Below are 14,405 nucleotides of genomic sequence, written 5' to 3' on the forward strand. Positions count from 1 at the left end.
CATATTTTATCAAGCCCTTGTTAATTTTCTCTTCATTTTTTCTAATTTCACCAGTTAGTGGCGGAGTCGAGAGAGCGTCAACGGCCTTCCTCCAAGCACCGCTTACCAGATGCGGCCTTTTGTACGTAAACAGAATTTTTGTTTATCTTTTTTTTTTTTACTAGAGAAAAACAATCCATAATTTAACTGGAGCTGTAGCTCTCCCATGCATTCTACAAATGTCTTGTTTACAGTCAGTGTCTGCACTGGTTCAAGAATTCATTTATCACGAAATTGTTTACGAGGACAAATCATTATTTGTTCACTACTACCATAGGTAGGTGCACACGCATAGGTAAGTAACAGATCAATATCAGGTCAATATCTAACCTCATCAAGTGACAGAGCCCTATCCAAGTCGCTCTTCGGCCTCGACGTGAGTCTTTGCCACTAGCATCACGCTACTGAGGCCTGTTGCCAGTTTTTGTCACTATAATTTTAAAAGGAAGGTGGCGTTGAACGTATTTTCATCCCTCCCCTTTTATACGGGCCTTGAAGGCTCGCTGAGAGAGAGAGAGAGAGAGAGAGAGAGAGAGAGAGAGAGAGAGAGAGAGAGAGAGTTGTAAGTAGTTGCAAGGATTAGAATGTCTCAAAGACTTATTAGTCCATCCATGGAGACATTGTGTGCTTAAGTATCTTTAGGAGCAGGTTTTACTATTCATTCATAGTGTTCATGATTTTTTCTAGCTTTCTGTTAAATTCTTCCACACTTTTGTGGTTTTCAACTTCTGGTGGCAGTTTATTCCATGTGTCACATATCTTGTATGTTAAGAAGTTCCATCCATTATTTCTTGTCTGATTTTCGTTTAATGTAAATAGGTTACTGTCTACTTTTGTTATGCCTTTCAGCATTTTAAATGTTTCTATTAGTCCTCACAATCGTCGTGTTTCTAATCCATATATGTTCAGGCTTTCTAGTCGTCTTTGGTAACCTATTAGCCTGAGGGATGGAATTAACTTTGTGGCTCTTGTTTAGTACTCTTTCTAATTTCTGAAACCATTCAGGATCACCATCTGTTTAAATCCTGTAAAATCGCTGATAAGATACCAGAAGTGTTTATCAGTCTCATTTGGTGGTACTCCAGTTAAGACGAGGCATCAACTCTTCTTCATTTTCTATGTCGTTCGTAATTCAGGACGCTCTTTTTCTTGAGACATACGTCTGTGTCTCACCGTCAGGAGGAAATCCGTCATCTCCGGACTGCAGGTATTCGGTGAATGTATATTTTCCTTCACTGCCAGGATTTGAAATTCTCTTCTGCTTCTGTTTTTTCTAGATAAGAAGGCTTTCTGTTACTTCTCTCTATGGCCTGTTTAATTAGTAAAGAATTAAAAGGCTGAGACTAGCAAGTCTTCCTAAATCCCTACAAGGAAGGTACGAGTAGATCAGGACCCAGGACACGGCAGCCAGACAGTGATTAATTTTTTTTATCTTTTACTTAAACTATCCAATGTACACAATACATTATCTTGTTGCTATATTATGTTGAGGAACAATATTCTACATTTACTTTTACATATACAGCACTTAATAATTTAAATATTATAAAAAAGACAAGGATTCATGATGAATCACACGGGCCAACCTCTTAAAATGGCCCATGGGCCATGACAGTTAAATATTTAGTACAATTGACAATATATAGTACAGGTTACTTGAGGAGACATTTCAATTATTATCGAATGTCCGATGAATTCTGGGTAATCTTCACTACAGGTTGCGCCAAGAAATTATTCAAAATAAAAAGTATGGAGTTTTTAAACTAACCCAGCTATCGATAAAAATAAATAACTTACAATTTTGACATATGAGGCTGTATTTTTTTAAGAAGGTTACTGACCGTTAAATAATTAGGTTACTAGTAGACTACCATTGAAATAAAATTAATAAAATACTGAAACTATTAAGGCAAAGACGAAGAAGAAGGAAGCCGGTTAAACTATTCTGGAAATGCAAAGGTCGGGAGCGAGTTCCGAAGAAGGACTGGGTCGGTTGGCTCGAAGGTCGAAATCCCTTCAGACGTGATTGGTTTCGTTTCCGCAAGAAGATTGGCGCGTCAGAGATTAGAAGCTCCTGAAGAGATGACTGCGACCTGATATAGAGGTTCTCTCTCCTCTTGGGTTTCCTTCTCTTTTCTCATTTAGAAAGTGGGGAAATTCCCTTCCTTCTTTTCTTACATTTCCTTCCATTTCTTTTTCGCCTTACATTCTATACGGTATACCAAGTTGGAATGGAATATAGAGTTTAGGCCAAAGGCGAAGCTCTGCGACCTATGAGGTCATTTAGCGCTGAAACGGAAATTGACAGTGAGAGGTTTGAAATGTTAACTGGAGGAAAACCTCGCAATTGAACTGTGAAACAAATATTAGGAGAGATTGGACAGCAAGAAGGAAGAAAGTGAATATGAATGGAGGTATAGTAAAAGGAACGAAAGGAGTTGCAGCTAGGGGCCGAGGGGACGCTGCAAAGGATCTTGAGTAATGCCTACAGTGCACCCCGTGAGGTGCACTGCACGGGGATACTGTGTTGGGATTGGAATTTTCTACGCAGTATCCTTTAATCAGGTTTCAGCTCTTTTCTTCTTATTATCCTTTAATACACTGTGTTTCCTCTCCGTAAAACATTTGGTATATTGAATTTGGATCTCTCTAAGAATGATAAAGCACCCACATTCCAAAGCTATTTCCCCACTTTTGCGTTGTCATGGAGATTCAAGAGAGAGAGAGAGAGAGAGAGAGAGAGAGAGAGAGAGAGAGAGAGAGGATAAACTCCTCGAAAGCGATTCCTCCGGTAGCATTATCCGGTATTATTCGTCAGCATCAATAACAGCGAACACACAACATCTCGAAGAAGGAGAAAGTCTGGACGAATCGAAAAGAGAGAAAGTTTTAATATCTTTTCGGAGGGACCTAACTCTCTCTCTCTCTCTCTCTCTCTCCCTCTCTCTCTCTCTCTCTCTCGTCCGTCGGACATGTTTGCATGAAAGCGCTTCGGAAACGATGCTGGGATCTTTTCTTTTGTGAGGCCATTATTGATAAGCCTCTCCCTTCCAAATCGTACTCAATCTAATTTTCCTTTCCCCCCCCCACCCCCCCTCCCTCCCCCCCCCCCGCTACCTTCCCCCCCCTCCCCCCCCCCCCCTCCCCCCCGTACCCGACCAACTGCTCTGGACGTGATCCCAGCCCTAAACCCCCTTCCCCCCCCCCCCCCCCCCCCCCCCGCCCCCCCATCTTCTCCTCTCTTCTCCCGCTCTCTCGTCTCTCTCTCCTCTCTTCTTCTCTCTCTCGTTCCTTTAACTGACGTGATCTTCCTATGCCCCAGATAACATTGACTTCCACCTCCAGTTGACATGATCTGAGCTCCCACTAAAATGATCTGCCATATCCTACTGACATGATCTGACGTACTACTAACATGATTGTTCTCCCAAGCTTCCATTAGTCTGATTTCTTTAGCTCCTACAAACATGATCTACGAACATGATCTGTTTTACTACTGACATGACCTACTAACATGATCGTTTTTTACTACTAACATGATCCATTCAGTCCACTACTAACATGTTCTCACAATCTCCCATTAGTCTGATTTCTTTAGCTCCTACTTACATGATCTGCCATCTCCTGCTAACATGACCTTACGTACTACTGAAATGATCTGTTAAGTCCGTTACTAACAAGTTGTCACAAGCTCCCATTAGTCTGATTCCTTAGCTCCTACTAACATGATCTACTGATCTCCTACTAACGTGATCTTACGTACTACTAAAATTATCTGTTAAGTCCGCTGCTAACATGTTCTCACAAGCTCTTGATATCCTGGTTTCTCCAGCTCCTACCAACATAATAAGGCACCCCCTTGCTAACATAATCTCTAGCCACATCCTACCCAGCCTCCAAGACCCGACTAATATGATATCCCAAGGCCTATCCACTCCCCCAGTCTCCTTGGAACCGCCCTATAAACCACAGCACGAGAATGCCGTGTCATATGGGAAATCTTATTTACTAGATAGCATAAGTATGCTTGTATGTACTGAGGCTGATATAATTATATATATGTGTGTATGTGCATAATTACATCGATATGTGACACACATTCACGTGTACCCACAGGGAATGTACATTCAGTGTTTCATTTTTCCTGTAGTTCATATATGTAAATAAATAAATATATATATGTGTGTCTGTGTGTCTTTTATATGTGCAACATAGAGCTGAAACAAACGAGAAAAGACAATCTATTATATTAAATCATTTTAAAACCCCTTTTGTGTGAAAGGACGAAATGGAATTATCAAGATACGATGTAATTCCTCATTCGTCTCTGCCGACATTTTCGACTCTTTTCTTGATTCACTATTCATTCATTTATTAAATGATCAAAGCCATCTGACCAAAAGTACTTTAGGTTTAATGTCGAACTAAGCTGTCTGTATAAAATAATTTTTTCATAAAGATATTCAAAGACGAGTTCCTAAGTCATTGAAAACAATAAGCTCTTGGAAGGCACTAGGTGTTACTGGGATAAAAAAAAAAAAATCGTGTTTGGCCCTGTCTTCCATGTACTATGATTGGCTGTTTGACCCATAGTCTTTGTACAAGTATTGTTAGCCAGGCCTATCATCATCTTACAACGATTGTGTATCAGGTCTGTTGTCCTTGACGTTTTTGACAAAAATGGGAGGCCTGTTGCCTTGTTACAAGAATTAAATCTTTCCCAAAGCAGTGACAGACGAGAAGGGTTTTATTTATTTATTTATTTTTGGTAGCCCTTAGCAGATTGCCTCTTCGAGTTACAATTTTACACAAACCAGAACTTACGCCACTTCAAACTCACCATGAATTTCGGAAGCTGAGTCCAAATTTCTTAAGGCAGTACGTTAAAAGGGGACAATAAACGTGTTTAAATGCCCAGGTAGAAACCCTGTAAGTTTTTTTTTTTCAGAAAAGCAACCATTACAGATACATGATCAACATAATTTCGTCACCTCGGTAAACAAAATATTAGCCGTTCGGATATGCACATTTCAACAGCTAAGTTAACAGCATTTTGAAAGTTCGATTAATAACATTTTTGATAGCTTGCTTAATATTATTTCATAAACTTGATTGGTAAAAATGAACATCTTGGCCAGAAGAATCTAGAATTCGTCCTTGAATGCATTTTCTCAATTGTCTTAAAAGCTTTTCAGCAAGGTCGTAAACAGCATTTTCGCCATTTGGTTAACAGTCTCTTGACGCTTGTCATTCTTTGAAGTGTTGTATCATCAGCCAAGACATGAAACTGAGATTATTTCATCTAGAGAAGAGGGTATTAAGGAGAAATCATTGCTCTCTCTCAGAATTGGCACCCAATCTTGTTTACATCTCAGGGAGACCACACCTGCTAATTGACCAAGGACTAAAATATTTGATGTTAGATGAATTTGGATAGTGTATGCATTACAAGAAAAGCAATTAAGGATATCATGAAGCCACTATATTTTTTATGCATCTTTGAACGTCTGTTTCAGTTTAATCAGATATCTATGATTTCAAGCTGCCTCATGAAAAAGGAATATTTTGAATAGCATTCAAGAGAAGTGATATACTGACTTGCGCATGCGCACATTAGACTTTTTTTCATTGGTATTTAAGGCTCTACTGTTAGGGAGCCTCATAATGTCACAAGGAACACTGATGTCTCTATTCTCATCCACAGGTTAATATCGTTCTACTTGGCGCAGCTGTCGACGGCGACACTTCTGTGAGCTCAGCAAAGTGAAAAGACAGAGGTGCCGAGCGGACGCATCAAAACAATGAAGATACTGTGTTTTGTAAATCAACTTTTCAGTGCTTTGGATGTACAGACAGAATCTGAATGTGTAAATGTATTCTTTCTCTCAAGCTTACGTGCGAGTACATGCAAATGTGGGCGTGTGGGTGGGCTTGAAAAGACCGAAACAGCACCAGAAAGAAAGGACTGGAAACTTTCTCCACATCATGTCACAGTCACAGACTTTTTTGTGTCGGCACCGTGGCGCGAGATGGCAACTTTGCAGTGACGTCATTGCTTTTGCATCCGCTCTTATATTTTTCTGTGGATTCTTTTATCGATTGCACTCTTCCTGGACGACATGATGCAAATTCGAGGCTCGGAAATTAACATGGGCTATTCGCTGAAAATTAGAACAGATTGGCTGGACAGCCTCTGGACCGAAAGAAAGTCGATCTTTATGCCGGATAACTTTCTCGTTTTATTTTAAGAATATAGATATTTACTGCGTTGCTGTTAAATGGTAAAATTCTTACTTTTTTTACTAATTAGGCTCTCTCTCTCTCTCTCTCTCTCTCTCTCTCTCTCTCTCTCTCTCTAGCTTCCAGTCTCCCACAACATTAGGTCAGAAAAAAAAGCAAATGATTACCTGTGACTAACTAAAAGAGAAAGTAATCTCTTTTATTTGATTAAAAAACGACGAGATATGCTTGATGTAAAGATGATGCCAGTTTGATTACAAAAATAAACTAATTAAGATTTAGTAGTTCAATAATAAAAAGATTTGAACAAAATACCGCATACCTTATATTATAAACCTACACTTTAACTCTAATACTTCCTAATCCATAGCGAAGAATTGAACTACAATACCCCAATTCCAATATGATTGTCAATAATCCTTCTGAAAGTCTTAGGCTTTTTGTAAGTAAACTTTAATTTTCATAATTTATCCTATATTGAAAAAATAATTAGTTTTTCGTTTTTATTTACAGTTCAGTTTTGCATCGTTCACCCTTAGGGTCAAGGACCGTTGCCACTGTGACGGCAGTTGATGGAATAAAATCTGTCAATTTCTTTTTTTATTTCTCGCAGCGTAAATGAAATAGTTACGACTTGTTACTTATGATATCTTTAAACATTTTCTTAGATTCCTGGTTAAGCATTATATTTATTATTATTATTATTATTATTATTATTATTATTATTATTATTATTATTGTTGTTGTTGTTGTTGTTGTTGTTGTTGTTATCATTATTCAACATTCTTTTTCAGATTAGAAAATCCTCAAGCAATTAAAGAGAAAAGCGGAGAGAAGGGGGAATATATAAATAAGAAGTAAAATTAGTAAAAAAAATGAATAATGCATTCGTTTCTGCCAGTACCCCATACTTTTTTTAATAGAATTTTAGGTACAGGTTTTAATCATCATTCTTAAAATTCCCTTCTCCTTTGCCATCAATCATTCTTATGTTTTTCACTGTCGGTCCGTGACTATTTTCATTTTTCCTCCTTAAACCCAGCACTAACCAAGCCAAATCATTTTCATCCTTAGAAATTACACTGCTGTATCTAAGAATTTTCATCTTTCACATTTAAGTCTTCATTATCCTCGTTCGACGAGTGGGAACGTGCTCGCCTACCGATTCGGTAGTCGAGAGTTCGACTCCCGGCTCTGGCAACGTGGAATCAGAGGAATGTATTTCTGGTGATTAGAAATCAATTTCTCGATGTAATGAGCTTCGGATCCCACAATAAGCTGTAGGTCCCATTGCTACGTAAACAGTTGGTTCCTAGACACGTTAAAATATGGAATCCTTCGGGCCAGTCCTAGGAGAGCTTTTAATCAGCTCAGTGGTCTGGTTAAACTAAGATATCCTTAACTTTTTTAACGCATTTGATTTTTCATCCTTATTCTCTATAGCGGTCGCTTCTAAGATCGTTTCTCCTGCTTCTTAATCCCTTATGTTTCCATTATGTTTTCATTCCTTTCGCTTTTCGTGGCTCGTCTCTTAAAATTCCCCTTTTTCTCATTGTAAGCCATTCTTACCACTTCATCTCTTTCCCAAGGACACTTCAGTTGAGAACTGTTGATCTAACTGCAGGATAAGCAAATCTTACTGAAATTTTAATATATTCTACTCTGAACGAGAAAGGTGACTAAATTCAGTTCCTAAAAGTAATCCATGCCCCAGATTCATACCTAATAAGGCGTTGGAGATACATTTCATAACCCTATAGACGAATCCACGCGAGTAATTCTATGACATTTTAGCAATTTTGATGCTGAAAGAAGCCAAACAACGACTAAGGAATGAATTAATGAGAAATAAAATCCGGCATATAAATTCCTTGAGCAGCTAATCACCCTTTTCGTAATATTTGAAATACTGAAAGAGTGCTAATTGGACTGAGAAGCCGATTTTCATACTGCTTTCATTTTTGCTCTGTATGGGTGCTTGCATGGCAACGGACTATCAATTACATGATTTTGAAGACACCGAATATTACACTATATTCAAATATCTCTTTCTTTTTTTCCTTCCCTTTCTCTTTCTCTCAGCACATACATGTACAAACGCACATGTACTCACATACGCACACATACGTACACACAAACACACATACGTATATATGTGTGAGTGTGTGTAAATTAAAATCAAAAGTAAATTGCAAACCATTATAAGAACGATTCATTATTTGTAATCGAAGACTTAGCATTAAATTTAAATGCAGACGCAGAAAGACACTTAGGTGCACTGTAACTTCCCCTCATCATTTAGCTTAGCTACAATGGCAGTCATTCCTTCCTTCCACCATTTCATAAGATTTCCCCCTGGGGAAGTCACACAGCAGCATGACTTGCAATCTCTTGTGTTTGGGCTTTTCTCCCAAAATATTCAGCTACATTTAAAAACCACATTTTTTTCTGTTTGATTCTATCCTTCCCTCCGGCAATTCATAAGATTTCCCCATAGTTTTGGAATGAAAAAGTTATTGATCTGAAATCATAAAAAAAACAGTAAGTGATTTTAGCAACAGAAATGAGCATATTCAAGGCCTTTGTAACACTGAATCCGAATAAAGCATGAGGCATATTGATTAAATTTACAAAATAACAGAACAAGTTATGTAACCTAAGTGCATTTGTGTTCCTTAGCCATCCTCAAGGACAAAGGCTATCACTTGATTCAAGTTCTATTTTTCTTAAACAAACGCTACTGTTATTTGCCACTCGAAATCACAATGTGAATGTTCATGTTTTATAGGAGTAACGAACTCAGATATGCAGCCAAGTGACTTGACCAAAATAAACAGCTGTGCTGATATAAAAGTCACGTTGAGGATGTATCGATGACTGATAATGATTCGACCTGCAAGACATAACAAGATGGGTGTTCATCTCCTACATCCGCGAGTGACGATAACCTTCTCTTTTGGTTTATTGAGAAGGTAAGTAAATAACAGTGAGAACATGCCGTTCATAAGCTTATCTTGTTCCCAAGACAATATCTCTTCATGTGCTAGAAAAAGGAGTTTTCATGGAACGCAGCTATATATATAGTAAAAGTCGAAGACGGAGCATGGAACATTTTTCCGCTGACTTCTAAGCCTTACTGAACGTAGCCGTGGATAGAAGATACCCCAGTGTTCGTCGGCACGATGACAATTTTGCAATTTGCAACTCGATCATATTTTCTTGAAGTATTTTCTTATCTGTGTATATAAGATAGAATTCGTCGTTTTTTTTATTTCTTTCACCAAATCAACGAGCTTCATCCTCACCTAAAAAAAGTAACCGTGTGAATATTATTGATATGGAGATAAAATGAATCATGATGCTTATTACAATTGACAGCTTGTTTTATTTTCCTTATATTATAATGTACACACACATACATTATATATACGTATATATGTATATATATATATATATATATATATATATATATATATATATATATATATATATGTGTGTGTGTGTGTGTGTGTGTGGGTGGTGTGTGTGTACATGTATATATAAATACATACACTTACACACACGCACATATATATAACCGAGTATATATATGTATGTGTAGATAAATATCATGTATATATATATATTATATATATATATATATATATATATTATATATCTGTATATATATAGATATATCTCTCTGATATATATACATCTATATATATTATTTATATATATAATATATATTATTGTATGTATATCATGATAATGTATGTATGCATATATATGTATCTTTGTATAAACATATGAGATTGCTCCAGGATGTGTATGCTTACTGGTTCCCAGAACCTCTCCAGTTAAGACCCACCACAGCTATCTAACTAATATAGTTTTGATTTATTGTTCGAATGTCCCAGAGAGAGGAATAAAAATAGGTAAAGCTGATGTTCAGATACTGAATGAAAAGGTGGATCCTGTTGTAAAGAATAAATGTGTGCATAGTGTATGAGTTATTACCCGAGATGAAAGGGGAAGAGGCCGGTGGCGAAGTGTTTTGAGTTTTTTTTTTTTTTTTTTTTTTTTTTTTTTTTTTTTATGTGGAGAGAATTGATGACGATAAACTGGAAACAAAATATGCGTAATTTTGAACTTTTGGAATTAAACGGAAGAGTTGCTTTGATGGTGCGAAAGAGGTGTTGAAACGGATAACACACACAATGTATATATGTATATATATATATCATATATATATATATATATATATATATATATATATATATATATATATATATATATATATATATATATATATATATATATATATATATATATATATATATATCACATATATATATGTGTGTGTGTGCATGTGTACAAGTAGATAGATATAGCAGTTTTCATATACATACTGCTGTATAAAAATTACAAATAATAATAATAATAATAATAATAAATAATAATAATAATAATAATAAAATAATAATAATAATAATAAATAATAATAGAGTGTAAATGTCTAAGAAAATGAACTGGACGAATTGTAGCATGGACTCAGCCGCCCTTGAATTTTCAAAACATTAACAAGCTAGACTTTGGTCTTTTTTTCTTTCAAATATTTTTGGAGAATGACACGGAATTCCATTTTTTCGCTTTTGCATATAAAAGATAGTTTTGGTCAATTTTCTTTCCCTATAAACCACAAACCCCACTATTAACTATTTCACACGTTGCTGGAAGAGATAATACGACTAAATGCTTTGCTTCTCCGGCTCTAAATCGGCTGGCAGAAAAGCTGACAAACTACTTTCGAACAAAAGTACGTGAGCCGTTGGGCAATGAAAGGCAGAATGAGATTAGGGAAGAAGACCTGAGAAATCAGAATGATACTCGAGCTGATGGTGGACTTTCAGAGCTTAATCTGGATGGCTCAGTAAAATCAAATGTTATTATCGCCAAAAATATGTTCGATTATGGACTGCGAAACAGACCCATTCAGTTGTTAAATCTGGAACATTTCCTGAGCAGAGTTCCTCCTGATACAGAATCAGCTGGAATTGCGCAGTTCATTTTAAGCCAGAATTCCTCGCTTTGCTAAATTGAACCTCATTGATTTCGAAAAACAAAGCAGGGGGAACAGGATAAGTTTAGGCAGGCAACCAGACAAGAACTCCCGAGTTAATGATATCAAAAGAACGTAATTACTATGACTAAATACTCTCTCCACTTAGCTGGGTCACAATTCGAAAATGTCACTGGGGTGGCCAAGAGTAATAATTAAGTGGGAGAAAAACTATAGGAAACGGACGAAAAGTTAAAGACACGAAAATGAATCTGGGACCTTGCAATGAACCTTCAGGACCGCGCACAGTGAGCTGCAGAAATCCCACTCTAGTCAGCTTTCTTCTGGAGGAATTGAATGAATGAATGTGAATTATGTGGGGTCACAACCATAAAATATTTGACCGTGATCTGATAATGGTCGATAACATCTATGTGACCAAATACCGACTGAGTAATTGTAAATGATCTGGCGTTGCGGCTACCGAGGTCGATGATTCCCCTACAAGGAACATAAATGCTACATTGGCAATGAATGTCGACTGAAAATGACAACAGAACATTAATGGCCAAGGACTGATTGACTGAATGTTAATTATCTGGCGTGACGGCTACCAGGGTCACTGATTCTCTTACAGAATACATAACTCCAAGAACAAAATCGACTTTAGGCTGACAATAGTCAACAAATGCCAGTGATAGCGCGGTTTTAGGCGAACAGTTTTCATTCATTTTTTTTTAAATCGACATATGGTTTAACAAATCTATTACTAGCCGGTATTTGCAAGCTTTCTGGAAAATGACTCTATCAGTTGACAACTGGGACACAGGGAATAGAAATTGAATTGATCAATACCAGCATGAGGGATAGAAAAAATAATGCAGGAAAGTGAAAGGCAAACTAAGAAAACGGGTTGAACAATGTGACCGCACAGATTAAAAACTAAAACCTTTTGAAGTTAAAGGAATAAACAACCCTACACTCTTCGAAGATACAAACATCATGATGTCACATTCTTAATAGACATGAACAGCATGATTCGTAAGTCAACAATATTTTTTTAAGATGAGCTGTATGGTAAGGTTGCGGGAAAAACAATGCAAGGGCTAGATAAAAAAAAAATTAAAAACTCTGAAATTATCAGTCGTATCAGACTCGTGAACTTAAAAACCAAGTTATCAGAAATCCAAAGTTGATAATATGAAGACCCAGGCATTGGTGTGGCTGTCACGAATGCAGAAGAGTGAAAAAAAAACGCTAGAGTCTACCTCGCAAAAGAAATCATTATAAACATACATATAAAAAAATAAAATAAAATAAATGAGATTAATATGGATGAAATAACCATCAATTAAATTCACTATTGAAATAGAAAAGGATGGGTGCCTACCCTCTTTGGATTCCTAGCACATAGAACTCGTAATGTGGTAAATACAGTTTTACAGAAGGCCTCTTAATATTTCTGCCTAAGTGCATTTTTATTCTGGCCAAAGCAATAAAGTTAAGAAATTAGTGCTCACATCTATATTTTTCTGAGCATTACGTATACGTAGCCCTGAACACATTGATGATGAAATAGATAAGGAATACAGGCAAGTAATTGAAATGTCCTTACCATGCAACAGATAATGTATAAGAGTGGCAAACAAGATTATTAAAGCAGAAAGAACCTTACAACACCAAAAACAAAAAACAAAAAGGCTGGTATATATATATGTATATATATATATATATATATTAATATACTATATATATATATATATATAATGTGTGTGTGTGTGTATAGCTGTATGTTTCTAGGTAAGTGAGTGTGCTTGCAGACTTTTATTGCATGATATACTTCACTTCAGACTGGGATCGAGCTACATTCACTGTTCAATATCCGAGTTGACGGTCTTCATTTTATGAAAAAAATCTATTATTTCATTCAATAAATCCATTTCCTTGTTGGTTTATTTAGCTTCCAGAGAAATCTTTATGATTAAAATATTGCTGGACAGCAACGATACCTTTCTGAAATCAAGTTAGTCTTCAAAGAGTATGGCTTCTCTCTCAAATTTTAAATGAACCTTTTGCTTATCCTTCGTATTTCATTTCCTTTTGAGGCAACCTTGAAAACTGATATCAAGATGTTTCTCTGTTTTACTGAACGTAACAAGATGCATTGACTCAAAGTTATGGCGTTCATACTTGTTCAGTATGATGTCACTCGTCTTGGCGTTAAACTAACATGTTCTTAATTTTCTGTAAAAGGAAACTATTGAGAAGGCTTTGTCTGCCCCTCCGCACTTTTTCTGTCCACCCTCAGATCTTAAAAAACTACCGTGGCTAGAGGGCTGCAAATTGGTATGTTGATCGTTCACCCTCCAATCATCAGGCATACCAAATTGCAGCCTTCTAGCCTCAGCAGTTTTAATTTTATTTAAGGTTAAAGTTAACTATGATCATGCGTCTGGCACCGTTATAGGTGCCAACAACACAGGCCAGCACCGGACCGTGGCTGAAAGTTTCACAGGCCCCGGCTGCTGAGAGTTTCATGAGCCATGGCTGAGAGTTTCATAGAGTATTATACTCTGTTCAGAAAACTCGATTGCGCCAAAGAACGGTGCATTTTTTGCTTGTTTTCACTTCAACTAAAATCGCAAGTTATAGGTTATGCATTAGAAAAGAAGGATATTAGTACAGACATTACCGTTGCATAATTCTCTCTCTCTCTCTCTCTCTCTCTCTCTCTCTCTCTCTCTCTCTCGTACCTACCTTTATATGCATCCCATCCGAGGTAGAAAGCACCTGACAAGATACAAAGCTGTGAACTTTATGAACAATGCTGAGTAAAATTGCTCCTTAATTTCCTTGTTCACTGAAGTTTAAATTTTGCACGAGGAAACTAGTTTGTGTGAGGCTCACTTCTGAGAATGTTCCCCTAATAACTCCTCTTTTCACCGGGTTTGCTGACAAAATATTCTGCCATTAGAGTTGTCGTGTTTGGATAATGGACTAAGAATAGTCGACTCGATAAATCGTTTGTATATGTTGATCGTAATAGACGTCCTCTCTCTCTCTCTCTCTCTCTCTCTCTCTCATT

The 14,405-nt window shown here is 36.8% G+C and overlaps 1 protein-coding gene across 3 annotated transcripts in view; it reads left to right on the plus strand.

Moving 5' to 3' along the window:
* Positions 1-9,654, plus strand: part of LOC135226489 (uncharacterized) — a 389,188-nt gene extending 379,534 nt beyond the window's left edge. For all 3 annotated transcript variants that reach the window (XM_064266106.1, XM_064266105.1, XM_064266107.1), the window contains 2 exons: positions 55-121; positions 5,744-9,654. In XM_064266106.1, the coding sequence (XP_064122176.1) occupies positions 55-121; positions 5,744-5,792 (116 nt within the window). In that variant the 3' untranslated portion in view covers positions 5,793-9,654. The remainder of the gene's footprint in view (positions 1-54; positions 122-5,743) is intronic.
* The last annotated feature ends 4,751 nt before the right edge of the window (positions 9,655-14,405 follow it).

Source organism: Macrobrachium nipponense, chromosome 14 (genome assembly GCF_015104395.2).
Source record: "Macrobrachium nipponense isolate FS-2020 chromosome 14, ASM1510439v2, whole genome shotgun sequence".
Lineage (NCBI taxonomy): Eukaryota > Metazoa > Arthropoda > Malacostraca > Decapoda > Palaemonidae > Macrobrachium > Macrobrachium nipponense.